The 25,996-nt window shown below is 37.1% G+C and overlaps 3 protein-coding genes across 8 annotated transcripts; 1 reads left to right on the forward strand and 2 right to left on the reverse strand.

The window, feature by feature from the left end:
- Positions 1–1,999: 1,999 nt before the first annotated feature.
- LOC133678916 ((-)-isopiperitenol/(-)-carveol dehydrogenase, mitochondrial-like) lies at positions 2,000–3,014 on the reverse strand. The gene has a single exon (XM_062101432.1). It carries the CDS (start codon positions 2,915–2,917, stop codon positions 2,120–2,122), a length of 798 nt encoding a protein of 265 aa, XP_061957416.1. The 5' UTR covers positions 2,918–3,014; the 3' UTR covers positions 2,000–2,119.
- A 7,214-nt stretch (positions 3,015–10,228) lies between these two features.
- LOC133678976 (dual specificity protein phosphatase PHS1-like) lies at positions 10,229–17,631 on the forward strand. Of its 6 annotated transcripts, XM_062101515.1 has the most exons (12): positions 10,230–10,618; positions 10,815–10,886; positions 11,273–11,415; positions 12,011–12,212; positions 12,613–12,789; positions 12,926–13,086; positions 13,581–14,446; positions 14,534–14,670; positions 15,590–15,736; positions 15,886–16,113; positions 16,586–16,743; positions 16,881–17,631. In XM_062101515.1, the coding sequence occupies exons 1-12, from the start codon at positions 10,556–10,558 to the stop codon at positions 17,239–17,241; spliced, it is 2,715 nt and encodes a 904-aa protein (XP_061957499.1). In that variant the 5' UTR covers positions 10,230–10,555; the 3' UTR covers positions 17,242–17,631. The 6 variants fall into 6 exon arrangements, 5 of the variants coding, with proteins under 5 accessions (XP_061957500.1, XP_061957501.1, XP_061957499.1 ...); XR_009836075.1 differs by having other exon boundaries at positions 10,229–10,618; positions 13,581–14,670; positions 16,665–16,743; positions 16,881–17,022; XM_062101514.1 differs by having other exon boundaries at positions 13,581–14,670; positions 15,886–16,117; positions 16,665–16,743.
- Positions 17,632–17,793: 162 nt separating this feature from the next.
- Positions 17,794–24,491, reverse strand: LOC133678977 (chaperone protein ClpC, chloroplastic). Its single transcript, XM_062101518.1, has 10 exons — positions 24,267–24,491; positions 22,885–23,471; positions 22,390–22,505; positions 22,160–22,285; positions 21,865–22,050; positions 21,343–21,558; positions 20,513–20,730; positions 19,714–19,789; positions 19,550–19,639; positions 17,794–19,290 (listed from the first exon to the last, which is right to left on the reverse strand). Exons 2-10 carry the CDS (start codon positions 23,450–23,452, stop codon positions 18,106–18,108), a joined length of 2,781 nt encoding a protein of 926 aa, XP_061957502.1. The 5' UTR covers positions 23,453–23,471; positions 24,267–24,491; the 3' UTR covers positions 17,794–18,105.
- Between the last annotated feature and the right edge of the window lie 1,505 nt (positions 24,492–25,996).

Here is a 25,996-nt window from a genome sequence, read left to right on the forward strand (position 1 = left end):
TTCTTGCTCTTCCAAGAAATAAGAAAATCACCTAGAAATATACAGAAACCAGTAACAAATTTACGATATGTGGGATCACTGCCATGATCAGCATCAAAGTATGCACGAGCTATAAGGAAGAGATGGATAAGAGTGAAAGACTTTGAAAGACCGTACCACGAAGATATCGTAAAATACGAAGAACAATTGTCCAGTGAACTGTAGTAGGAGATGCAACAAACTAACTAACAACATGAACAACATATACATTATCTGGACGAGTAATAGTGAGATATATCAAGCTCTTAATAATAGTACTATATAAGGTAGGATCTATCAAAGGTAGACCATCAGAAAAAGAATACCTTGCGTTAATCTCAATGAGAATATCTATAGTCTTGTTATCAGTAAGTCTAGCCTACTGAAGAATATCTGCAACATATTTTAGCTGAGATAAAAGGTAACCTCTAGGCTAAGGTTGACTCATGTCTTTTTTTGGTTTGTTTTTTAAGTTTAATTTTTTTTTTATTTCATCTTTCAACACTTTGTTGGTTTAGGAATTGAGTTTCATTTTTTTTTTCTTTTACCAGGTTATCTTGTTCGCATGATCTAGCTCGTGGGGTTTCGTAGACTTGCTTGAGTTTGCTGGTGTTGTTTTTTCCTTTATGTTAATTGATTTTTTTTTTCGGTTTCATCCTTCTATATTTGGATTGTTAAGGATTAGGCATTGTAATTTTTTTTATTTGCTTTATAAGGAGTTGTCTCAACTTCACAACTTAGGTTGTGAGTCTGACATGTTAACTCGAATTGTTTTTTTTCTTGTCTTTTTTTTTAATTTTATCATTTAGTATTGAGTTGTATGAAAATTGAATTTCGTGATTTTTTTCTTTTATCAAGTGTTCCTTTTGTACTAGTCTTTATGATCACTTTGTTTTATAAAAACAATAATTCATTTATTATCGTTACTTTTTTTTTATTATTATATAATTAAATAAAAATAACTTATAGTGGAGTTTATGCTTGAATCATGGTTTTTTTTACTTCTTCTTGTTCACCTATCATTTTTCAGAATTTTCCTTTATTTTATAGCTTATTGCTTTCATAAAATGTAGACAAATGCCTCCGAGTCTTGAATTCTCTCATTTTTTTAATCGGATTTTGTTGTTTAAAACAAAAACATCTTATTATACAAATTCCAAGCTGCGCTTGTATGGTGTGGATGGATTGAGAATCGAAGGCAAACGCTACAGTATAGATCGATATGTAGTCAAGGATATATCGGATCTTATAATCTCTGGTTTTTAAACATTTTTTGTTTGTGAAATTATTAGATGAATCTAATATACTATTTTAAAAAATACATAGATCGATATTAGTTTCTTTATCACATTACCGCTCCTCTAGCTAGATCGATCTGCAATTTCTATTAATCTTCTTTGTTTTCTTTATATTTAGCTTGCTCAAACCCTAAAGAAAAATGCATGTGAAATAAAAATCGATAGCCCCAACTTGCTTTTTGAGAGTTTTTTCTCTTACCTTTTATCAGATTCAAATAAATAACCCAGTTTTTATAGATCATAGAGTCAAGATTTGTGGCTGTTTCGCCTGTTGTGTTGTTGATGAAGGAACTAAAGTGAATTGCATGAGTTCTTGAAAGGAGATTATAATGAATGTAAGTGTCAAATTTATGGCGTGCCTCTTTTCAAAGGTGATCTGCGTATTTTTACTACTGAACCAAAACGATTCAATCATGGAAAACAACATTGTATTCAAGAAAATTGAATTTGTTAAAAAAGTAGACCTCAAAACACAGTTGTTTTGCACGTCTTCCAGCAATTGAAAGTGTACTGTTTTCCCATCAGGATGAGCAATAATGCATATCTTCCAATAATTGAGAGTGTTGATCATGATGCTTTAGTTGATTTGAGAAATCATAATTTTTAGTTTGATTTGAAATAAATCAAATTTAAATTGATGGTATTACTAAATTAAATCCTTAAATAATAAGTCATTGAAAGAATTATTTGGAAGATCAGGTGGATCACTTGATATTAAATAAATTTCTCAACAAATAATTAAGCATGTGCAAAATCATTATTAATTAAGAACTAAATCCGACACCATCCTTCCCCGGATCGTTTTATTTGGGAATACCTTGAAAATTAAACCCACCATCGACGATCAAATTCTGGCCAGTCACAAACTCAGAATCGTCAGAAGCAAGAAACAGCACTGCGTCAGCTACGTGCTTCGTTTTCAACACACCTTTCAAGTAATAAGACGACTGAAAAGCCTTCTCCACCTCCTCTACTCCCTTTTCGAATGTCTTGCATGCTAGAGGTGTTGCCACCGGTCCTGGCGACACACAGTTGACTCTTATACCATGCTCGCCCAACTGATAACTTGCACATTTCATCAATGCTAAAACCCCGCTCTTGGACATGATATAATCTGTGAACCTGACCCCTGCGAGATTCGCAGCGGCGCTTGATGTAAAAATGACGCTGCCCGTTACACCTCCGTCCACCATGGCACGCGCCGCGTGCTTTAGGCATGCTGCTGTGCCACGCACGTTTACTGCAAAGAGTTTGTCGCACGAGTCCAGGTCGAAGTCAAGAACATTTTGCCTACCAAAGCTTCCAATGCCGGCATTGCAGAATATTACGTCAAGGTGACCATAAAGTTGAACAGTGGACTCCACAAGGGATTTGACTTGGTTTTCATCAGCTACATCACAGTGGATGTAAGTGGATCTGTTAGTTCCGATGGATTCTGCAAGCTTTTGGCCCTTTTCATCTTGAATATCTGCGATCACGACTGCTCGTGCGCCATTTTCAGCAAAGGCAAGCACGGTGGCCTCGCCTATGCCACTGGCACCTCCCGTGACGATAGCAACCTTGTCTTGAACCTTGTTCTTGCAAGGTTTTGTAGATGCCATTTTAGCTAGCTTGTTTTTAAGTTTCGCAATGAATTACGTGAAAGATTCAGAATTTAGTTTGTTTATATCAAGAAAGTTACTGTAGATACTTTGACTCCTGGCTACAGCAATGGGACCATTAGATTTTGAAGATCTGCTGTGATGGTATTTGTGATTGTTTACAGTTTTTTTATTTAAAAATATATAAAATAATATTTTTTTAATTTTTAAAAATTACTTTTAATATTATCACATCAAACAAATTTTAATATATAAAAAAATATTTTTAAATAAAAAAATAAATCGCATAAAGAAAGCTGCACCAATCTTAAGCCAATTGAAAGTCGTACACGTGATTTACAGGTGTTAAATTACAGAAAGTAGCAAGATGCATGCCTGGCAAACATTATCTTAAAATTGTTTTTTCTTATGCTACTTGTCTTTTTCTTTGACGTCCATTCATTTTCTTTTTTATGTTATGTTGGTCATTAATTTATGATTAATTATGACCGTGAGATGGTATGATTGTGATGATTACAACAATTTTATAGGTGATGGTGGTAGAGATTATAATTGGATGGTATCAGCAGAGTGACGAGGTAGAAATTAATCTATGATATTATGATTTAATTATTCTATAAAATATTAGAAAATCTAATGAGTTGAGATATTTTTTAATAAAATAATTGAAATTCCACACAATTATAATGTACTTTGATGCTATGCCGCGAGATGCTGCGGGTTTGTGACATCTTTATACATTGTCGTGGATTTATAAAAAAAATCATATGGAAAAAAACTGTTGTAATTCACAATATTTTTAAAGAAAAAACTACAAAACTAAATTCTCAACTAACTTAATATTAAAAAAATAAAATTAAAAAAAACAATTCTGAAAAAAACCATAAAAAATAAAATAAAATAAGACAATTTTGGAAAAAAAGCAAAAAAAAATAGGAAAAAAAAACATGTGGGGAAAGTTAAAGCTAAATTCTCAACCAGCTCAATATTAAAATCATTTAGAAAAATACTGTAGCAATCTATAATGTTTTGTTATGAAATATACAATTGTAATTCTCAATCAGTTCAATATTAAAAAAATAAAATCAACAAAGATAATTTTGGAAAATATAAAAAAAACGAAAGGAGAAAAAAACATGCATGGAAACACTGTAGCAATCTATAGTGTTTCATGAGAAAATATACAGTTGTAATTTTCAACCAACTCAATATTAAAAATAATAAAACCGATAAAGATAATTTTGAAAAAAATCATAACAAAAAAATCATATGGAGAAACATTGTAGCAATCAATGGTATTTTAAAGAAAAAACTACAAAGCTAAATTTTCAACCAGCTCACTATAAAAAAAATAAATTCGATAAAGATAATTTTGGAAAAAAAACACGTAGGGAAACACTGTAGCAAGATAAAAATAATGTAGGAACACACTGTAGCAATCTACGGTATTTTAAAGAACTACAAAGTTAAATTCTCAATCAGCTTAATATAAAAAAAATAAATTGACAAATATAATTCTGAAAAAAATTTATATGGAAAAACATTGTAGCAATTCACAAATAACAAAAAAAAATTAAAAAAAAAAAGGAAAAAAAATAAGTAGAAGTCAATTTTGGGTAAAATAACAAAAAAAATGTGTAAAAAAAAGGGAATAAAAGCGGAAAAAAAAACACGTGCACGTTTTAGAGTTATTAATAATTTTGCATTCATCAGTTTTTTTTGTTATTATTCCTTTTGGAAATTGAATATTTAAATTCTATATTTTTTATCCATGTATAACTCGATCATTTTCATCCATTTTATATTATTATGAGGATTAAGTTGTAATTAACTCAAGAAAAAAAAAAGCATCAGTACCATATGCTTGGCTTTCAGCACAAAATTTTTCAAACAATAATGTGATTCATCGTTCACGCTAGAGGTGTTGCCACCACCCACTAGCACTGGTGACGCAGTCGCATACCGGGATACCTCGGGGGGGGGGATATATATATATATATATATATATATATATATATATATATATAATCTTTGGAGGGCCCAAATTAAGGATCAATATATAAACTACACTAAATTATAGGGACTATAATTAATTTTCTGGAAAGCTGGCTTTTGCATAGTATTCACTCATATAAACTATAAACACTGACTAACTATAATGTGTTGAAAATATTTTTAGTTTCATCATGATTCATTCCGATTAAACTTCCTTCCTATTAATCTGGAAGTTCTTCTCAGATATAAGGAAATGTTTCAGTTCCAGAGCTAAAGATTGTAGTTCTCGAACGAGCAATCAAAAAGATTCTGGAGCATCATCAGGTTTAGGTATTGTTCGTCCACTGATCGTAGTATCAAGCACTTCTTGGCGAGCTCTAATATGATCAGATTTATAAGTAAGCATCTCTTGTAAAATATGAGAAACACCAAATCCCTCTAGAGCCCAAACCTCCATTTCTCCTACCAGTTGTCCCCCTTGTTTGGCCTTTCCTCTAAGGGGTTGTTGTGTAACAAGTGCATAATGCCCACTGGAACGTCCATGTATTTTATCAGCAACTTGATGAATTAATTTCAAGATATAAGGCTTTCCTATTATAACAGGCTGCTCAAAAGGATCTCCCGTTCTTCCATCAAATATTCTACTTTTTCCCGGGCATTCGGGTTCAAATACCCACGGATTTGCTGTTTGCTTACCGGCTTCATATAATTCAGAAAATACTAGTTTTCTCGAAGCTTCTTGTTCATATCTCTCATCAAAAGGTGCTACTCGATAATGTCTATCTAGCAGACTTCCCGCTAACCCTGTCGCGGGTGCGCGGCGTCGCGGCGAATATTCCACTTTTAAAATCTAGGAAGTGTGTATGGTATCTATCTGGCAAATGTGGGGAGACAAGAAAATATTGTCTTTTGTTGATAGAAAATGGAATAGGAGTCGCCACCTAGTATTTTGGTCACTAGGAACCCTAACTGGTCTCAGAGATTGGGTACGGGGACTGGTTGCGTAAAGGGAAGGTATCAGCACCCCAAATACGCCCTACCTAAGGTAAGCTGCATTGTTTATTTGTCTGATAAAATTCAAGGTCTCATTGTGTTTCCTAGTTGTTGGTCTATCTATGGTTCAAGAAAAGTCCTCCTCAATAAGGAGGTCCTTATCTTATCGGTGAAACCTAACCGTTCTCACGTCTATGTAAAAAACCATATTTTTAATATCAGGAATACGTTTTACGTATAAATTCGTAATCCCAAATACTAAAAGAAGACAAAAAGATTTTTTAGAATTTTTGAAATATTGGCCTAGTTCTCATGGCTTGAATAAACTGGTCATTAAAGCCACAATGCATGCTAATACCTATATTGTTTTTGAAACTTTCTTTGTTGTATGAAAATATGATATTATATTTATATATATATGTTGGAGAGACTAGGCCGTATTTTAAAACAAAACATTTTTTAATTATGTATATTTTTTTTTGATATTTTGACGCAGATCGGGTATTTTAATACTTGGTTGGTATCCTTACAGTATAAAAATACAACCAAATATTAATCCACTTTGATAAAAATATGCAGGAAAATCAACAATATTTTTAAAGATGTTTAGAAAATTTTTTAAAGCAAAAGTCATTTTTTATTTTGAAAATGTTTGATGTTTTGATGAAAACCGGGTATTTTAATACCGGATTTGTATCTTTACAGTATAAAAATACAAACCAATATTGATCAAAATACAGTAATAAACTTACATAAAAATCACATATTTTGGAAATAATTTTCGAAGAAAATTATTAATTTTCTATATATATCTAGATATGAAATAATACAAAACACCAATAATATACATAATATATAATTGGGCTGGGCTGGGCCAGGCCGACCCAATGAATTGGACCGGACTCAGCCCCAAAATGTGTTGGGCCGATATCGGCCCAACCAGAATTTTTTTATCATGGGCCGGACCCAGCCCAACCCGCTGGGCTGGGCTAGGATCAGTCCGGCCCACAGGAGGAAACCCATTTTTTGCTGGGCCAGAACCAATCTGGCCCAGCGTAATTAAAAAACATGGGGGGAATTATTTTCCCCCCTTCCTGCATGCAGAAGGTGCGTTCTGCATGCAGGAGAAGGAAACAAACCGAGGCACAAAAAAGGGGGGGGAAGAAGAGCACCTGGCGTGGAGGAGTTGGTGCGTCGCTGGGAGGCCGGTGGTGCTGCGGTGGAGGCTGGTGGCTTCACTGGCGTGCACTGGTCCTGGCTGGAAGGAGCAGATTCCTCTGCTATCGGTGTGGAGGCGTTGCTGGGGCTGTTGAAGCTGCGGTGAAAGAGAAGGTGAGGGAGGAGCTGCTACTGGCTTTGTGTTGATGGGAAGGAGAGGGGACAGTGTTTTGGGACTGCTGGAAGAGAATGAGAGGAAAGGGAGGGGGTTGCCCCGGTTTGGCTTTGCAAGAGAGGGGGTTGTCCCTAGTTGCTGGCTGCTGAGGGGAAGAAGAAAATCAAAGGGGAGGGGAGATGTGTGTGAGGGTTGTTCGGCTGTGTGGGTCTGTCTGAGCGCTGAGGCTTGCGGAGCAGAGGGAGAAGAAGCTGGAAAAAGAAAAATGGTTGAAGGAAAAAACGGGCAGGAAAAGCTTATTTTGTGCCAACTTTGAGCTCCGTTCCTCCAAACTGCATAGTTCTGGCTGAATGATGTTTCAAATGTGCTCCCTTCTTGCCTTTTCACCATCAGGGGTCTTTCCCAATCTTGTCGGATAAGTTCCATCTCCTCGAGGAAAGGTTGGTGCTTGAATAAACCGACGAAATCAGCTAACCCCAGAGTTCTTGGTGCATACTGCATTCCACCCAACTGCCTTGTTACTAAGGCGGGCGCGTAACTGATGTACCCGGTTACACCAATCAAAGGAACCCATATCTTGCTTCCACAGCTCATTGTGCAGATGGCGTTGTTCATCCATGGTGCTTTCCATTTGAAGTTGCTTCTTGGCAATGCTGCATATTTATCTATCCATGCTTTCTCATCCCAATTCTTCCAAGTCTCATCCATGGTAACCTTTAACGGTCGAAGGTCAAACCACCAAAAGTTGTTAAAAATGTCCCTTGGTGTTTCGATATGACTGATAATCCATAAATACAACATGGGGGTGCAACATCTCATGGCTCCTTTTCCATGTGTTCTACAGTGGTTGAGTGATAGCATGGTTTCTCCCAAAATGGCTGACGAGGGATTGATCCGGTCACGCTCGTATTCTACGAAGACACTTGCTGCTTCCAAACTGATGACTCCGATCTCGGAGGGGAATAATACTAGCCCAAAAATGGCGAAGGCCACCAACCTGTATCGTTCCTCTCCCAACTTGCCTTCTTCAGCATTTTTCTTCATTCGGGCTTCAATGACCTTCCATTTAAAACCCCCCTCGGCGACTCTACATTGGCTGATCTTTCCCAAGCCTAATAAACTGATTACTTCTGAAGTTGTGTCTTCAAATCTTCGCCTTAGGTAGATCCTGTGGCTGTTGTTCGGAAAATCTAGAATCCTTTCATATTCCTCCAAAGTCGGTGTCATATCAATGTTCCCAAAGGTAAAACTCCGATAACTAGGATCCCAAAAATTCAGTAGGGCTTTGATTGCTGCTGCTTGTACGGGTAACCTCATTAGTTGTGCAATTCTCCCATATTGCCTTTCGAAAATAGTCTCATCAATATATTCCATAATAGACACTAACTTCCCCAAGTCATTTACCATGTGATTTATCTTGGTAATGCAAGGCAACCTACTAGCATCGATTCTTGGACATTTTCCTTCAGCTACTTGAGTCAACTCAGATTCTTGCCCAAACTCTCGGAAAGATAGGTACTTAGTCATGATTTCGGCTCAAAAACCTGGATTGGTGAATTTAGCATTATTAATCATGATGCGAATGAACGTAAGATAGATATCCTAAGGACAAGTTCTATGTATTACGTGAGAGCACATTGCAAACAGTGAGCATTCAAAAATCTGTCCTACATTCATTCGTGAAGGTACTCCTAATGGGTTGAAGACCATATCAACAGGTCCTCCATCTTGCAAATAAGGCATATCTTGTCTAGGCAAAATTTTGGAAATGATGCCTTTATTTCCATGAGTTCTTCTTTCTTTTATTTTCACCAAGGCATCTTGAAAGTGAATCGTATTCCATGAAAATGATATCTATCTAGTGTGATGTATGGAATATATGACAAAGGTGGAGTGTTGGAGTATTTCTATTGATTGGTCATGTCATATAGGCCCGAGTCAGACATCTAATTGCTTCGATTTGAATTATCCGGAAGATGCCTTATCTATATTATATCAAAAAAATGGACAATCAAACATATTTCTCGATTCAATAAAAGCTAAAAGGGGTGAATAGAATAGGGAATAGGGTCCCAAATAAGGAGAGATATATATATAAAAAACAGGTCCGATTACGCCTATTCCTAATCCTAAATGGAATGTAGCGACGGGGGGATCCATATGTAAACATAGTCTTTATTTAGATACGCTCGAATGACCTTTTCTCATAATGAGAATGTATATAAGCCTATTCCGGTCTGGTCCGGTATGAAATGAACTTATAATCATGGAATCGACTCGATTATAGATTATAAGTTCATAACCCTAGCCCATTCCCATTTTGGACGGAACAGATCTACTAATTCTTTGATTCCAGTTAGTAAGAGGGATCTTGAACTAAGAAATAGATTCTAGAAGCTAAAAAAGGGTATCTTGAGCAATTTCAATAATCGGGCTCATTAAAATTCTCGGTATAGTAGATGCTATCACACATACAATCATACTCAATTCGATGTAATTGTTTGATCTTAAAGGGGATCCTCTATAATTTCGCACGTGAGGGGTTATTTCTTGGTTTTGTCCAATCATTAATAACTTGATTATTACTGACCTTTTTTTTATTTAATTAAAAAGTGAAAAGATCTCTGCTTCGTAAGTAAAGGGTTATTTTATCTTTATTATTTATAATTTTTTATTTTAAGATATATTAAATTTTCTATTTGAAAATAACTATAATTTTTTGTTTTTTTACCAAACAGTGCCAAACACTTAGTGAGGGTTTATTTTTGTGATATTTTTTATTTTTTAAACATATTTAATTAAAAAAATATTATGTTCGGTATATGAAAAAACATACACGTGGACAGCACATTGCAATCTTATAATATTGCCACCCACGACCCATCACCGGCCATGACCACATAGGTCGGTATCCGTGTCTGATCTCTTCTTTGCTATGGTTCCAACTTCCAACACATCTTTCATGAACGTATAGCCATGACTTACAAACAAGCTCATCGGCAGTCATTGTCATTATCATTATCAGAAGTCAAAACCCAAATCAAGAATCACTTCACTTTCTTGCAATTAAAGCACTGTATCATACAGACTCTCACTTCTCTTTCTTTCCACCCTCTAAATTAACTTTACAGTGGCCAATCAACCGCCAAACCAACCTGAAAAGGCGGGAATTGTTTCTTCTTTCTTGGTCCATAAAAGGAAACTAGATCATCATCTTTCTCACTCAATTATGAAAATTATTACATTATATTAGTAGCATATTATATATACCCTCCAATATTCAAACCTCAACTTCTTTTCTTTTCTTTTTTAAGAAAATGATGTCGAAAGATGAAAAGGAAGACACTTTATCAATCATCAACACCACAGTCCAAGTCCAGGTAAAAAAAACACACACAAAAAGGCCCTTCTTTTTTGTTTCTTTTTATACACGGGCACGTAAAGAATAAAGATTTCTAATCTTAGATAGAAACCCAGATGGATTTTATGGATCAATGGTTGCTTCAATGATAAATTTCACATATTTGACACTGTTAACATCTGGTTTGTTGTTGGTTATTTATGTGGAAATTGCAGGAGGAAGAGAGGGAACTGGACCTGGGATCTGAAGAGCTTGATCCTCCTTTACCTCCTACTGTTACTTCCCGGGTAATTTCTAAATTTCTGTTTTTTTTTAATTCATTCTATCATTCTGTTACTTTTCCCTTTTTGAGGGAGAGGAAGTGCTGCTACCATGTAAATATTGTCAAGGGTAAATTGAAATTTCTTTCTTGTCTAATATTTTCTGTTCTTTTTTTTCTTTGACTGAGGAATGGTACAATGTGATAGTACAAAGGAATGGAAAGGAAAATGATTATCTTTAGGGGTAAATTGGAGTTTTTCTTTTTCCTGATAATTTGAGAGAGGAAATTGTTGAATGTGATGATGTAAAAGAATGGGAAATTGAAAATCTGTTTTCTTTTCCTGTTAGTTCAAGAAAGGAAATGGCAAGACTGGTGAATTTACTAGTTTAGTATTTTGGATTTTGATTTCAGGTATTGTATATGTTGGGAGATATAACGGCGGGCCCAGCATATCGGTTTGCACAATGGCTGGAGTTGGTTCGTAAGAGAAGTGACAAGTATCGTGCCTCGGGGTTCCCACGCCGGCCTTACAGGCTCGAAACGATGCCCTCCAGGTCTCCTATTCCCCTCTATCTTTGTCATCATTTATGTCAACCATCAAACTAATTATGGTGATTAGTTCAGATAGACTAAATGCTGGTGCTTTATTGTTAATTTTACTTGTGAGGTAGATAGTTAATGAGATTATAATGGGAGCCGATGAGGTAGATTTGCAATTATTACCAAAGACAATTAACCAAGACATTCCACAAAACTGGGAGCTTTTATTAATCTAAGTTATGTGTTTCACTTAAATATTGCCAGTAGTTTATCTTTTTTGTTTGTCTGCAGATGTTTATAAGTGATCCTTGGAAATGCTCTTAAGAATTATAAGAATGCATCACCAGCTGACAAAATAAAGTGAAACTTGTCTCACCTAATTGCTTTTCTTATTATCATGTGAAGAAGTGTGAAGTGCCTGCTGTAACTAATGGCAAGAAGCCCTTGATAAACCACCTGCTGGTTTCAGTATAGCAAGTGAATGAGGGGAAAACTTGAGTTGTTCGATGAGCAAACAGATACAATAGCAAGTGTGATTCACATGCTGTCTGTCTCCATTTCCGGAATGATGTTTCTTTTTACCTACTTGTTGTCATGACTACCGTGCAGTGTGGGAGAATCAATTGTTGATTCAAAAAGTCCACCTCCTGAGCAAGCTCCAGAGGTCAGTTTGTGGGAAAGGCTTGGTAAAGCTGCGGCACTGGACATTGAGTCGAGCTCTTTTTCTTGGGACATGCTGTCTTCCCTCCACCACACTGAGCATAGTAGTAGCACCGAAAATTCTGAGGATGAAATGAGTAAAGCCCTTGAAGTATGTGATCCAATTTATAATATAGTTTAAACAGCATCTGCTTTGTGATTTATAATTGTGAAGTCAAAGCACAAAGCCTTTGGAAGTTTGTACATATTCTTCAATGATGTCATCTTGATTCCTATTTTTCAGCCTAATCGGCTATTCGAGCTTCTAAACTAATGCTTGTTTTGGATCTGTTTAACCGAGTTTAACTTATTAATAGCTTAGACAAGTTTTTAGGTTATTTCCAGGATAGGAGTTCTGAGTAAGACTGTTGAGCTGCTATATTTTCCATTATATAGGTATCATTGAAAGAATATTGAGTTTGCCTGTCTGTAGAATAAATTAGAGAAGAAACCAGTGCATCACAGTTTCCTCTCATTGGCTTTCTCAAATTCTCTTTAGCTGTTACATGTAGGTAACTGTAAATTCTGGGGGAGTTGTATTCTTTGCCTTGTTCAACCAGCAAGGAAATGCTGATGCTTTTCACAAGGAATCAGCAGCTGTCATAAAGTTTTCATCTTCAAGGATGGCCACACAATCAGAACGTCTTGGCTATGAATTTGCAAAGTGGTTAGGAGTCCAAACTCCACAGGTTATACTGTCATAACCCAGTAGTTAGTGGTTTTTCTAAGATTGCACTGAAGTCTTTTCTTAAAAAATCTTGCTCGAACATTTTCTTCTTTTCTTATTAATGATAAACATTCCTGGTGGAATCTTTATAATTGCAGGCTAGAGTCGTTCAAAATAGCAGCCCAGAGTGGCTCCAGATCAAGGAAGCTGCAGAGAAAGCAAGAGTTACAGCAGCTTCAGAAGGAGATGAAGTAGGTGAAGTGACATGTTCTGAGCTTCTGGAAGCTCTTGAACTCAGCCGATGTCTTCTTTTGATGAGGTGAAACTAGAACCTAGATTTGTGAATCATGTTACTATAAAGTGAAATCATAAAATACTTTTGCTTCCTTCCCATCCTGCCTCCTTACCGAATAGGCTGAAAGGGGAACGGCTGGGGAAAGAGATTTCTGTTCTTTGCTATAATCTAATATTGTGCGCGCACATATATCTTTAATGAAATTCGCATGCACGTCTTTAATGAAATTCACCTGTTTAGTGTGTTGGGGTGGCTACACTGACCACAGCTACCCTGCACATCCAATTACTAAGAAACTTAGGGATGCCACATCTAAAAGTTTGAGCTAGCAAAGAGTATCACTTGATATCATCATGTGCCGATTCATCTTTACTAGCATTTCTCAATCAGTTCCCTGGTCCCTACTCCTACTCTATATCACAGTGAGGAGGATGCATGGTTTTTCATATTGCAGGCATTGCAAAGGAGATTGCCTTTTGCATTAGTATTTCAAAGGCCAAAATGTTGTGTGTTTGCAGTTATGTTCATGGATCTCCTTTATTGGAGAGCTCAAATGCATTTGAGCCACGTGAGACTGGAGAAAGAATTGCAGCAGCACTTGGTAGGGTCTTCCTATTGGACCTTGTCATCAGAAATGAAGATAGACTCCCTTGCCGTGAGCTCAGATGGCGTGGAAATCCAGCAAATCTATTGTTGGCTGAGAAAATGACCTCATCAAATGTAAATGCCTTGGAGGTTGCTTTTGATTCTGCAATTAACCGATACCGACCAAAGGTGATTAAAGCTCTACAGAAAGAAAGAAGGGCAACTTCACTGAATAGCAAGTTTAACACTCATAATCGAGTACCAGGACTTGTATCACAGGGCTCTGATGTTTCTGATATTACAGAATCTCCAAAATCCAACAAAATGCCAAGAGTCCGAAAATCAGGAGAATCATCGTTTTCTGACCTCATTTCTCATGCTGTGGCTATTGATTCTGGTGTTCCTCGTCGGCCTCCTGCTGAAAAACGCACAAACGACCAGGAAAATTATCCTAAATTGATTGAGCTGCTTCTTAACAGTTCTGATTACACCTCTAATTTGTTATATGAAGTAACGGGAGGGAAATTAGGGGCTCCTCCATTGGTAGGCACTGACTTTACTGATACACAAGTAACAGAAATGGCGTCAGTTGTTCAGGAATTTCGAGGTGGGTTTCGTGCTGCGCTCAGGGATCTGCAAGGTTTCCACGTGTTCCTTCTCACTCTTCACCAAAAACTCGATGGCTTGTTACGAGTTTTATTGAACATCACAAATAAAACATCAGGGGACACTGACAGAGAAGATTTGGTGATCCCCGAGTCACCTTCACATGGGGTTGTTCATTATCCTTCTCCAGCAAGTAAGGAACGCTTTCTTAATGATAACCATTCAGATTTTAGTGATTCAGATTCACAGAGAATGGCTCAAACTCCAAGGTCATCTTTAGGAAGTAAAGAGAGCTCAGATTCTAGTTCTCCCATGTCAAGAGAAAGCTGGCATGGAAAGTTGTCCAAGGGGAGTGGAGAGCCCCTTCGTAGCCCGTGTCTAACGACAAAGCTCCGTGAAATTCTTAAATTTGCCAAGGTCAGAATGTCAATTAACATGGATTTGGAAATCATATGCTTACTAGACATAGATCACTCGTTACAGTGCTTGAAGATGGCAATTCAGAGTCCAACTAGTCAAGAAGCAAAACCTTGGTTCCAAAAATGTATTTTGTTTTTTCTTCTCGCCCTGATTGTTCTATATTTAACATGTTTTCATAACTGAAAAAATGGATTGGTTAAGTTATCATCTTTCATGCTAATCAGAGGCTGACTCTTGTAACCACTTTATATAACAAGCTGCATATATAACACAATAGCTCACCGACAACAGTGTTAGAAATGTGATTCAGGAATGCCAGAGGCAAAATGGTCCAAAATTTTCAACCATCAATTGCATGAGAAGTCATTTTCATGTTCTACAGATTTTTTCATCTCGTGTAGTTTTAAGAAGAGATAATTGTTGCAATGATGCACCGTACTTCTAGTCTTCTGCATAATTACCCCCTTTAAAGTGAGGAGGAAAAAACCTAGAAAACATGTGTATTAAAGGTCAAAAGAGAACAGGTAGAAATTGATACTTTTGCCACATAATTTCCACGTTGATCAATAGCATGCATCACCGTATTCTGTCAAGTGTAATTAAACTTCGTAAACTCTGAAACTCGATTTGAAAAGAAGGTTATGTGGCAAGGGGAACTGTTTAATTGCTTGATCATTAGGGAGTTACTGTTTAATCATCTTATTTTACTAGAATCTGTAATGTGAGAAATGTAAAGAATAATGCCATGTCCCTGTGCTAATTACCAAGCAAATAAAAGACGTCTGAGAAGGGTGAAAAAATGTAGAAACTGCATTGTGTAAGGGAAGCAAAATAAAGATATTTTTTTATACGAGTAAAGATTTTTTTTGTCATTGATCTAACATCTTATTGTTTGACATGCATCATTATATGTTAGGTCGATACTGAAACAAATGAAGAATTAGAACACTGGAATGAAATGCTGAGAAATGATGCTATCAAACTCTGTCAGGAGAACAATTTCAATACAGGATATTTTGAGGGCAGTGATAGTAACTGTGTTGTGGATGCATATGAGTTGAAGGTAATCGATCCATGCATGGTTAAGGTTGCATATCTAAGATGAAGTCAATGTTTTTTGTTAATGTTTTGCTAATATACAAGACAGTTCCTGGGAAAGATTTATTTTCCTTATTTTAGGATTTTCCAATTTTTTTTCATTATAACTTACAGGTAAGATTAGAGCACATTCTTGAGAGGATATCATTGATCTCCGAAGCTGCAAACACAGAGAAACCATCATTAATCACAAATAGTCTGTTTATTGGTGGCACCCTGGCTGCAAGATCAGTTTACACTTTGCAACATCTAGGAATCACACATATTTTGTGTTTGTGTGCCAATGAAATTGGACAGTCAGAGTCACAACACCCAGATCTGTTTCAGTACAAGAATTTTTCGGTGAGTGAGTTTTTCCTTCTCCATTTGCAATCGTTCCATTCTTCTGGGGACAGTGCTCTGCTTTGTTTAATACCTTTGAGTAAAGCTGGATCAATTTGTTGAGGTTTCTCTCTGCTACTAGAGACCAAAAAATGAAATAATTTATTAGAACAGTAGGAGTAGTCGTTGTAGCATTCTCAGACATGTGCTCTTATCTGGAAGAGTCGGTAATTTTCGGAAAACCAACTGTTTTGCTGCACAGCATGTTTTTTCTCTTCATGTTCTCAGAAAGTTTCTGCAGACTATGATCATAAAGTTTGCAGATGATTTTCCTTATGTTTCTAATAGCCAGATTTTCCAATATCGTTCTGGGTAGAGCAAAATAATCTGTAACATTATTGATCACAGAATCTGGAGCTCCTCACCTTTTTCATTTTCCAGCATATATTTGGAACGTATTCTATATTCACAACACTACTTTCTACTTGAACAGATTAGTGACCATGAGGATTCAAATATCAGCAGTATCTTTGGAGAAGCTTCTGATTTTATTGATCATGTTGAATCAATAGGTGGAAGGGTTCTAGTTCATTGCTTTGAAGGGAGAAGTAGGAGTGCTACATTAGTTCTTGCATATTTAATGCTCAGGAAGTAAGTGAAAATCACAAGGTTTTTCATGTATGGAAGCTGAAGCTCTATCATCAAACAAGCGGATTATTGAATGTCTGCTGTGAATAAGCTGCTGCGTCATAAGTTCTGTAAATCTAGCGTTTTTCTTCTTGATGCAGGAAATTCACTCTACTAGAAGCATGGAATGCTCTAAGACGAGCTCACCGCCGAGCTCAGCCCAATGATGGTTTTGCAAAAGCTTTATTGGATCTGGACCGCCAACTGCACGGGAAGGTTTCCATGGAATGGCAGAGGCGGAAGCCAGAGATTAAAGTTTGTCCCGTCTGTGGGGATAATGCTGGTCTGAGCAGCAGTTCACTCAAGCTTCACTTGCAGAAATCACACAAGAAGCTATCATCAGGCAGCGTGGACAGTGCAATGACTATGGAGATACAAAAGGCTCTGGATGCACTAAAAATGACCCGAAGTGGCAGCGTCAGCCCTACATTGAGGCCGTCTTCGCCATCTCTGGAGGGCTAGGTACAGGAGATACATTTTAGTGCAAGAAAATCATCGCGCATCACCTATTCTTAGAAGAACTCTTGTTTATCAATCCATGTCGCTTGTGGCCATTTGTGAACGGCTTCTTTGTCAGCACCAAAATTCACAGTATCGACAGACATTGAACGCGGCCATTCTATTGATAGACCACTATGCGCAATAAGAGAATAAAAATTTATATCGAAGTCCTAGGTTGGTGCCGCAGTGCTGATGTGTGGAGAGAAGGTTCAAGTGGTATCATTTTTCCCTCCTTTTTTTTTTTTTTTTTATGTGGGGGGGATTGTAACATGTATAATTACACATCCGCAAAGGATCAATTGCAATTGCTGGTATTTCTTTAACAAAGCTCCATAGCACTCTTCAGCTGAAGACTCGCTTTGCCATATTTGGTTTGCCCTTGGTATGTTAAAGAACAACATCTGAGAGCATGTTAAATGGCACGAATCAAAATGCTAGAGAATTTTTAGGGCAGCCATTGTATTTTTTTAAAGGTATAGACATTCTGCATCAGAGAGAAGCATGACACCACAATTTCAAGTTCAAATCATAATTTCGTATTACATGACAGTTCTGTAAAACTGACGGAATCATAACCTTCCATTGTTAGTCCTTTCATTAAGGGAGCTAACCCATGCACCATACTACAATTTGCCTCTAAACTATTCATGCTATCATGGTGCAATGATACAGCCGTTAAACCCAGCCAGCAATGAAGCACAGTTCCAACTTCCGCTGACAAGTAGTCCTTTCAATAAAACAGACTACAAATAATTTGCCAATTCAAATGAAAACCACAGTAACAAATAACATTCTAGCAAAGGTTACTGAATAAGAGGATTCGCTCTACACAACGTTCAACATGTCGGGCAAGGCATCGGGAGCACCACCACTTTGACCATTGAGCACAACAACATTTCCATCAGAATCAACATCTATAATGACAGAATCACCTTCTTTGATCTCTGCTGAAAGCATTTTCTCAGCCATGCTGTCCTCAAGGAGCCTCATTATAGCTCTTCTCAAAGGCCTGGCACCATAGGATGGGTTATACCCTTCATCGACCACCCTATCTCTAAATCTCTCAGTCACTTGAAGTTCTATTTCCTTGGCCTTCAACCTCTCAAAGACCTCCTTCAACATTATATCAGCAATATCCTTGACCTCCAGCTTGGAAAGTTGACGGAAAACAATCATCTCATCCAATCTGTTCAAGAATTCTGGCCTAAAATACTGCTTTAACTCCTCTGTCACCAGGCTCTTAATTCGGTTGTAACTGCTATCCTTCTCATCATAATCAAGATCAAATCCCATCTTGCGTCCTCCCTTCTCAATAACACTGCTACCAACATTTGAAGTCATTATCAGGAGGGTATTTTTGAAGTCCACTGTCCTGCCCTTGCTGTCTGTCAACCTTCCATCTTCAAGAATTTGAAGCATAATATTAAAGACATCAGGATGGGCCTTCTCAATCTCATCAAAGAGTACCACAGTGTAAGGACGACGCCGAACAGCCTCTGTCAACTGACCACCTTCAGTGTAACCAACATAACCAGGAGGTGAACCAATTAGCTTGGCAACAGTGTGTCTTTCCATGTACTCGCTCATATCAAGTCGGATCATGGCTTCTTCTGAGCCAAAGTAGTAGGCAGCTAGTGCTTTTGCCAGTTCTGACTTCCCGACACCAGTTGGACCAGAAAAGATGAAGCTAGCAATTGGTCGATTTGGGTTCTTAAGCCCAACACGAGCTCGGCGGATGGCACGGCTGATTGCCTTGACAGCTTCATCCTGACCAATGACTCTCTTGTGAAGGGTATCTTCCATCTTTAGGAGACGATCAGATTCATCCGTGGATACTTTCTCTACAGGTATGCCAGTCCAAGAAGAGACAATGTGCTGAATATCTGATTCAGTGACAGTGGGACCTACATCCCCTGCCTCTGTCTCAGCTTTGCTCATTTCCTTGCCTTTCTCCACAATAGCTGCGATCTGTGCTCTAAGGTCCATTTCTCTGTCTCGCAATTCCCCAGCCTGTTCAAAATTACCAATGACATGAGATAGCTGAAGGAAATACAGACATAAATAAACAAACGACAGAAGCAATGCGCAGTCTTGTGGTCTTAAAGCTTCTCTTATCAAAAAACCTTTTCACTGTTCAATAAATTTTGAAATCATAACACCAAGTATTTTGGAAGTTCATCAAAAATGTCTCATCTCATGGAAACAAACAGGGTAGCCCTAGAAAACCCAATTAGACAATTGGAAAACACAAGAAAGAAGCAATTTAAACCTTTTCGAAGTCTTGGCCGCGGACAGCTTCATCCTTTTCCTTTGTGATTTGTCTGACCTCTTTCTCAAGCTCTCTTGCTTCCTCAGGGACCTGGAAGAATGAAGTAAAAATAAATAAAAATAAATGACAGGATGATGATGGAGCAACTGGATGGAAGATTTTACCTGTGCATGCCGAAGGCGAACCCGAGAACCAGCTTCATCGATCAGATCAATTGCTTTATCAGGCAGAAAACGGTCACTGAAAGAAATGCAAGGAGAAAAAAAGATCAAGGGAGAGAATTTCCATATGACTAATTATAGAGGGGAGCTTTTTAAGGACTAATTATGCCAGAGACAGCAAAAATGAAAATTAATAACTTCTATAGAAAGGTAATTCATAGAATTCTAGCAGAATCTCATGAAACAAATTTCAGAATTTGGGAGCATCCGATAGAATTGAACCAAGTGGAGGAAAGCCTTCGGCATGGACCATGAACATTTCTAGGGTATTGTGGAGGGTTCAACACGAAGACAGGAAGGGAAGAAAAGCAGCAGGGGAGAACTCATGCATGGTTCAAAAACATCAGCTTCAACAGAGACTGTCTACAAGGCAGTCTGGTACGAACAACTATTGCAAATTGATGTGCCCCCACCGGCTCTGCCAAGATGATTATATAAAGCACCACTACAGGGAAATGATATCTCCAATATGCTCATCTCCTTCCATTTTTTTTTCAAGTCATCATATGTATCTCAAGTTTCAAGTAAGCTTCAGAGATGCTCAGGAAATCTACCAATAAACTTGACAGATTACTATAAACAAATTACTTGTTTTCTTAAGATATACAAGCAGTGACTTTTCTCCTCTATAAATAAGCATCCATGCAAGTAATAAGTGTGGCAAATGCTGCAGATACATGGAGCTATATAACAGAAATGTGAACTTAAAAATAAAAAAAGGATTATTTTATGGCTCACTCACCTGATGTACTGGTATGACAACTGAGCAGCAGCTACTAAGGCCTCATCTGTGTAACGGAGTTTGTGGTGGATCTCATATCGCTCACGAAGTCCTTTCAAAATCTGTATTGTTTCATCCACAGATGGCTCAGGTACTTTGACTGGCTGGAAACGTCTTTCCAAAGCAGGGTCCTTCTCAATGTGCTTTCTGTACTCATCTAGGGTTGTAGCTCCAATACACTGCATTAAGGAGGATGAATAAGAAACAAGATTGAATTTGAAACTTTGAGCCACAAATTTCAAATATAAACAAAATAATCCAAGTTGACCACATATGGAGGGGCTGTGGCCAGCCCCAAATGATGGATATGACTGAGTTATTACATAATATAACAAGTCAGGTCCAACAAAGACTCAATAATTCAAGGGAACACAAACCATTACAATTTAGAGTCAAATTCATCGCTATTAAGAAGACTCAGTACAGGAAAGGCTTCAGAGTTTGCAAACCATAGACAGAACGAGGCCATAAATTGAGAAAAGGTATGATCAACTCAAGTTTAAGCACCAGAAAAAAAGAAAAAAAATACTCAAGCTTCACACACAATAGGCTCCAGTGAACAGCAGATTCACCTACATGAACCCCCACACAGAACAGGCTCCAATGAGCAGTTTGTCAAGGTATGATCAACTCAGGTTTAATGGTCAGCATTTTTAAAATAAATTAAGTGAAGCTTAATAGTAAATGTAAAGATGTAACAGTCAGACTGCATGCCACAAATTCACGACGACCTCCAGTCATAGCATTTAACAATTTCCCTTGAATATCATGTGCTCAAGACAAAAAATTACCTGCAATTCACCTCTAGCAAGAGCTGGTTTCAAAATATTAGCAGCATCAATAGCCCCTTCTGCTGCTCCTGCCCCTATCAGGGTATGCACCTCATCAATAAAGAGAATTATTTCATCACTCTGTTTGATTTCCTCCATTAGCTTCTTCAATCTTTCCTCAAACTCTCCACGGTATTTAGTTCCAGCAACAAGAAGGCCCATGTCAAGGGTGATAACCTAAATCACACCAACAAAAAAAAAATACATATCGGTCTGTCTTGAGTACAATAGTTTCCCTACCAACTTAAAAATTTACAAGGAAACACTTCTAGATATTTCTCACAAAGATGGCATAGCAAGGCAAATTGTAGTCAGTTGACTGAATCTCCCATTTACATGGACGGTTTATCAATATTACAGATAATAAAGCAAGTGTGTTGTTCATTAATTGGTGTGCACTGAGCATACATAATTCACAGAAATTTTTATACTGCAACCCAAATGCACCCCCAAATTGTGGCAATAAAATGAACCAATATTCACCTTCTTTCCCTCAATTGTCTCAGGAACATCACCGCTTGCTATCCTCTGAGCAAGACCTTCAGCAATTGCAGTTTTCCCAACCCCAGGTTCTCCAATGAGACAAGGGTTATTCTTAGTTCTTCGGCCCAGGATTTGAACAACACGTTCTATTTGTGGCTGCCTTCCGACAACAGGATCCAATTTACCCTGAAGGCGAAAAAATCATCTTAAGAAAATCACTTAGAAGAGAAGTATCTACTTATAGCATGTTTAGAAACAAAACAAAAACAAAAAAAAAGCTTTAGTATTAAATCACCTCCTCTGCTAATTTAGTCAAATTAGTTCCATATTCCTCAAGTGTAGGCATCTTGTTGTTACTGCTTCCAGGTCCAACAGTGGAACCAGCCAGGTTTTCTGTGCTCTCACCCACCATACGAATGACCTAATCACAACAATCAACACTTCATTAATTCTATGTGCACACAACAAATGGCTTGATGAACCCAGAAAATTAGGTTAACAAAGCTCCAGAGATGCATTGCTTGCCTGTGTACGTATGTTACTAGGATCAGCACCTAAATTCTCGAGAACACGGGCTGCTACACCTTCACCTTCACGAAGTAGCCCGAGAAGCAAGTGCTCGGATCCAATATAATTATGACCTGAAAAGATTCATGGAGGTCAGATTTCTTGGTTAGCATTGAGCACTTCATTTCTCAAAGTATCACGCACACAAACACACATAACAGAATCATTGCTCCGTTGAAAGGGAAAATTATTGAGTTACAGGAAGTGGAAACTGGCTTGAATTACAGGAAAGCTCTGGTGATACCATTGTATCTCTTAACAGCACATATTATGTTATGATTGCAATAACAGTTCTATGTGAAATTCCATCATGACCTTCAAAAGTTTTCATCCCAAATTTAAGAGGATATTATAGTTCAAAATACACCTACGCCAACATGAAGAAACCACTTTTGGCCCAAAGTTCTCAAACTAAAATCAATGTCAGAAAAGGAGAAAGAAAACAAATTCTACCAAGTTGGCGGGCCTCTTCCAATGATAGTTCCAAAACACGCTTGGCACGAGGAGTGAACGGAATTTCCACAGCAACAAATCCACTACCCCTGCCAATAATCTTCTCCACCTCTACACGTGCATCTTTAAGATTGATTCCCATAGATTTGAGAACCTTTGCAGCAATTCCAGTTCCTTCACCAATAAGCCCCAACAGGATCTGTTCTGTTCCGACAAAATTATGACCAAGCCGTCTTGCTTCCTCTTGAGCAAGCATAATTACTTTGATTGCTTTTTCTGTAAAACGTTCAAACATAGCTCTAGGTACAAATCGCTTAGCCTTTTGCTGCCTAGGAGAGATTGTAATTGCAACCTTGGAATGGAAAGAATGTCCATGTCTCAACAGTGTATCTAAACAGTTTGCGCTACGCAATCCTGAGTATCCACTTATCACCAAACCCCGCGATGGTAAGCTACACATCATTTTGGCAGAGGAGGCCCTTGATTTTTTAGATTCTTCATATTGACAATGCCTTGGACAAGGAGCTACAGCAGGAATATTAGCAGAATGAACTAGAAGCCTAGCCATGTAATTCCCAGGAAAGATCCTGCAAGTCACAATGACATTTATTAGTGAAAATCCAATAAAAGAGATCAGAGAGACAACAAAAAAAAATTAAGGAAATAATCCTTAGATATCAACTCGAGGACATCAATCACTAACCAATACCCACAGTCCAACAATACGGGGAAAAAAAAACACGTCCACTGAAAAGCAAATAACCATTTCATTGTTTTTACTTAACATTCATCGATCAACAGAGGCAGAGGCGGCGTTCAACACTCAACTCAACTAACATTTACACTTCACCGATATTAAATTGAGAAACTCGGACACATGTAAAGTTCTCTCAAGGATAAAACATTTCCCAGTTCAAATACTACATTTGACATTGAATATATTACTAAAACTTAACAGAACCAAAATCACGAACAGAATACACAAAAATCACAAACACCATTCGAACCAGACCAAAAGGTAAGCAAACCTTGTCCCAAGAATCTATCTACAAAAATCAATCTATTTTTTTATAGAAATAATTGCTAATTAACTGAAAACAGCGGCACAACTTTCCATAAAACAGACTGAAGCTTCTCTATCAACAAAACCTACCAGTTTCAGATTTACAAATAGCAAAAAACATAATAACCCTAACAGCAAATTTATTCAACCACCCCTCTTTTTCATAAAAAAAAAAATATATCAATCAACAAAGTCAACCAGCCGATAAAACCCTAAAAATGTCGAAATGATGAATTAAAATAAAAATAGATGAACAGCAACCTCTCATAAACCCTAATATTTAACAGATTGAAATGCAAGAACCAAAAAATAAGTTTACCTAACTAAATTAACGAGCGGTGATTAAATGAAACGGGGAGATAGGGACCTAAGGGGGTCTATCTTACTACTTTCCGAGAAAGAGAAGGAGAAAGAGATATATAGACCCTCTTTAATGGTCGGCGAAGAGGTGGAGGTGGAGGTGGAGGAGATAGAGATATAGATGGATGTGATTTATGATACGATATCGAACAAAATTTTCTTCTTTTTTTTTAATTATTGTTATTATTTTCTTGCCCTTGTTTTGTACCGGTGCTGGAGGCTGCCGTATCAGTAGTGTTCATGCCCTTTCGGGTTAGCTAAATGTCACGTATGGTCCCTTTATTCTTAATTGTGGTCAATTTAGATCCTTTATTTTAATTAAGTTAGGTTAGACTTGACTTGACTTCGCTATTGTGCAAATTTAGATGAGTTGGTTTGAGATGAGTTATAGTAATATTCAAACTCGACTCCACTCATTTGCAATTTATCTGTACTTCTAATCGCATGTCATTTATATCCATTTATGTAATTTTATTTCTGATTAAGTGACTATATGGACTTGCTTCGACCCGTTTTAAAATATAACCAAATATGCAAAGTAGAGGGACTACATGTGATTTTTGACCCCCAGCTACCTAACCAGTTAACATGACAGCTGTCTCTCGATAGTTAATCTCACTGACGGGTTTCGCACCGTTTGATTTCGATGTGTTACACGTGGTTTGTTGTTATCGGTGCTGATGAGGATTCGAGCAGGTGCTTGACAATCTTACCAGGGGTCAAGTTTTGTTTTCTAATTTAGTCCCAATTTTCATTAAAATTTTGACTTTAAATACCTATTTGAAAATGCGGTTATGATTGCTTTTTAAAGTGTTTTTTATTTAAAAATATATCAAAATAATATTTTTTTTAAAAAAAATTATTTTTATACTAGCGCATCAAAAGATCTAAAAACACCAAATAAATATTAATTTAAAGTAAAAAAAATTAATTTTTTTCAAAACTATTTTATATTCTTAAACTTTTCACGTGCCGGGGTTATTTCTTGGTATTGTTTTTCTTTTTTACATATTTATATTGTTTTTCCTTTTATTGCCCTTATCTCATTTAATCTTTTATTACACGAGGTAGTTTTCCTGAAATCTTCTAGTTTTAAAATGGATTTTTATAGTTCTAATTATATCATAAATGTGAATTTAATTGAATTCTACATTATTAGAATAAATTGTGTAAGACCTAAATGTTGTTTAGAGGGTTGGGAGAGAAGATAAATTTAAAGGAAAAAATAAACCAAACCAAAAATAGTGTGAATAATTTGCAGAGAGAAATTGTGACACGGGTTCTTAAAGGGGAAACTTGTAGCTTGTAGGGCCTCACGATTTTGGAAATATCAATGATAGGAAGCGTGTGGGAGGCTAGAAAAATCTAGTACATTTAGGATCGGCAACAATTTTTGGCCTTGTTGTCAACTCTAGCACCATCTTTGAGGCTCTCAATCCACAGTCTTTGTTTTTATTTTTGTATCTTGTTCCAAATTCCGGGGGTGGATGGAAATTGGCTTGAATCCATTGATCTTCACCACATAAAGAAGTTTGGGGTCGACCCTCGTAGCTTACGACTCGACTCGGGTCTTATCCCGGGTTAACTTATCAGGTTTTACAACCATGAATCGATCATTTTGAGTTGAATTTCTCAGTCATGGAGAATACGAAGATTAAAAGCAAGAAATAAGGAAGAAAGCAGATAAGT

Source organism: Populus nigra, chromosome 18 (genome assembly GCF_951802175.1).
Source record: "Populus nigra chromosome 18, ddPopNigr1.1, whole genome shotgun sequence".
Classification (NCBI taxonomy): Eukaryota; Viridiplantae; Streptophyta; class Magnoliopsida; order Malpighiales; family Salicaceae; genus Populus; species Populus nigra.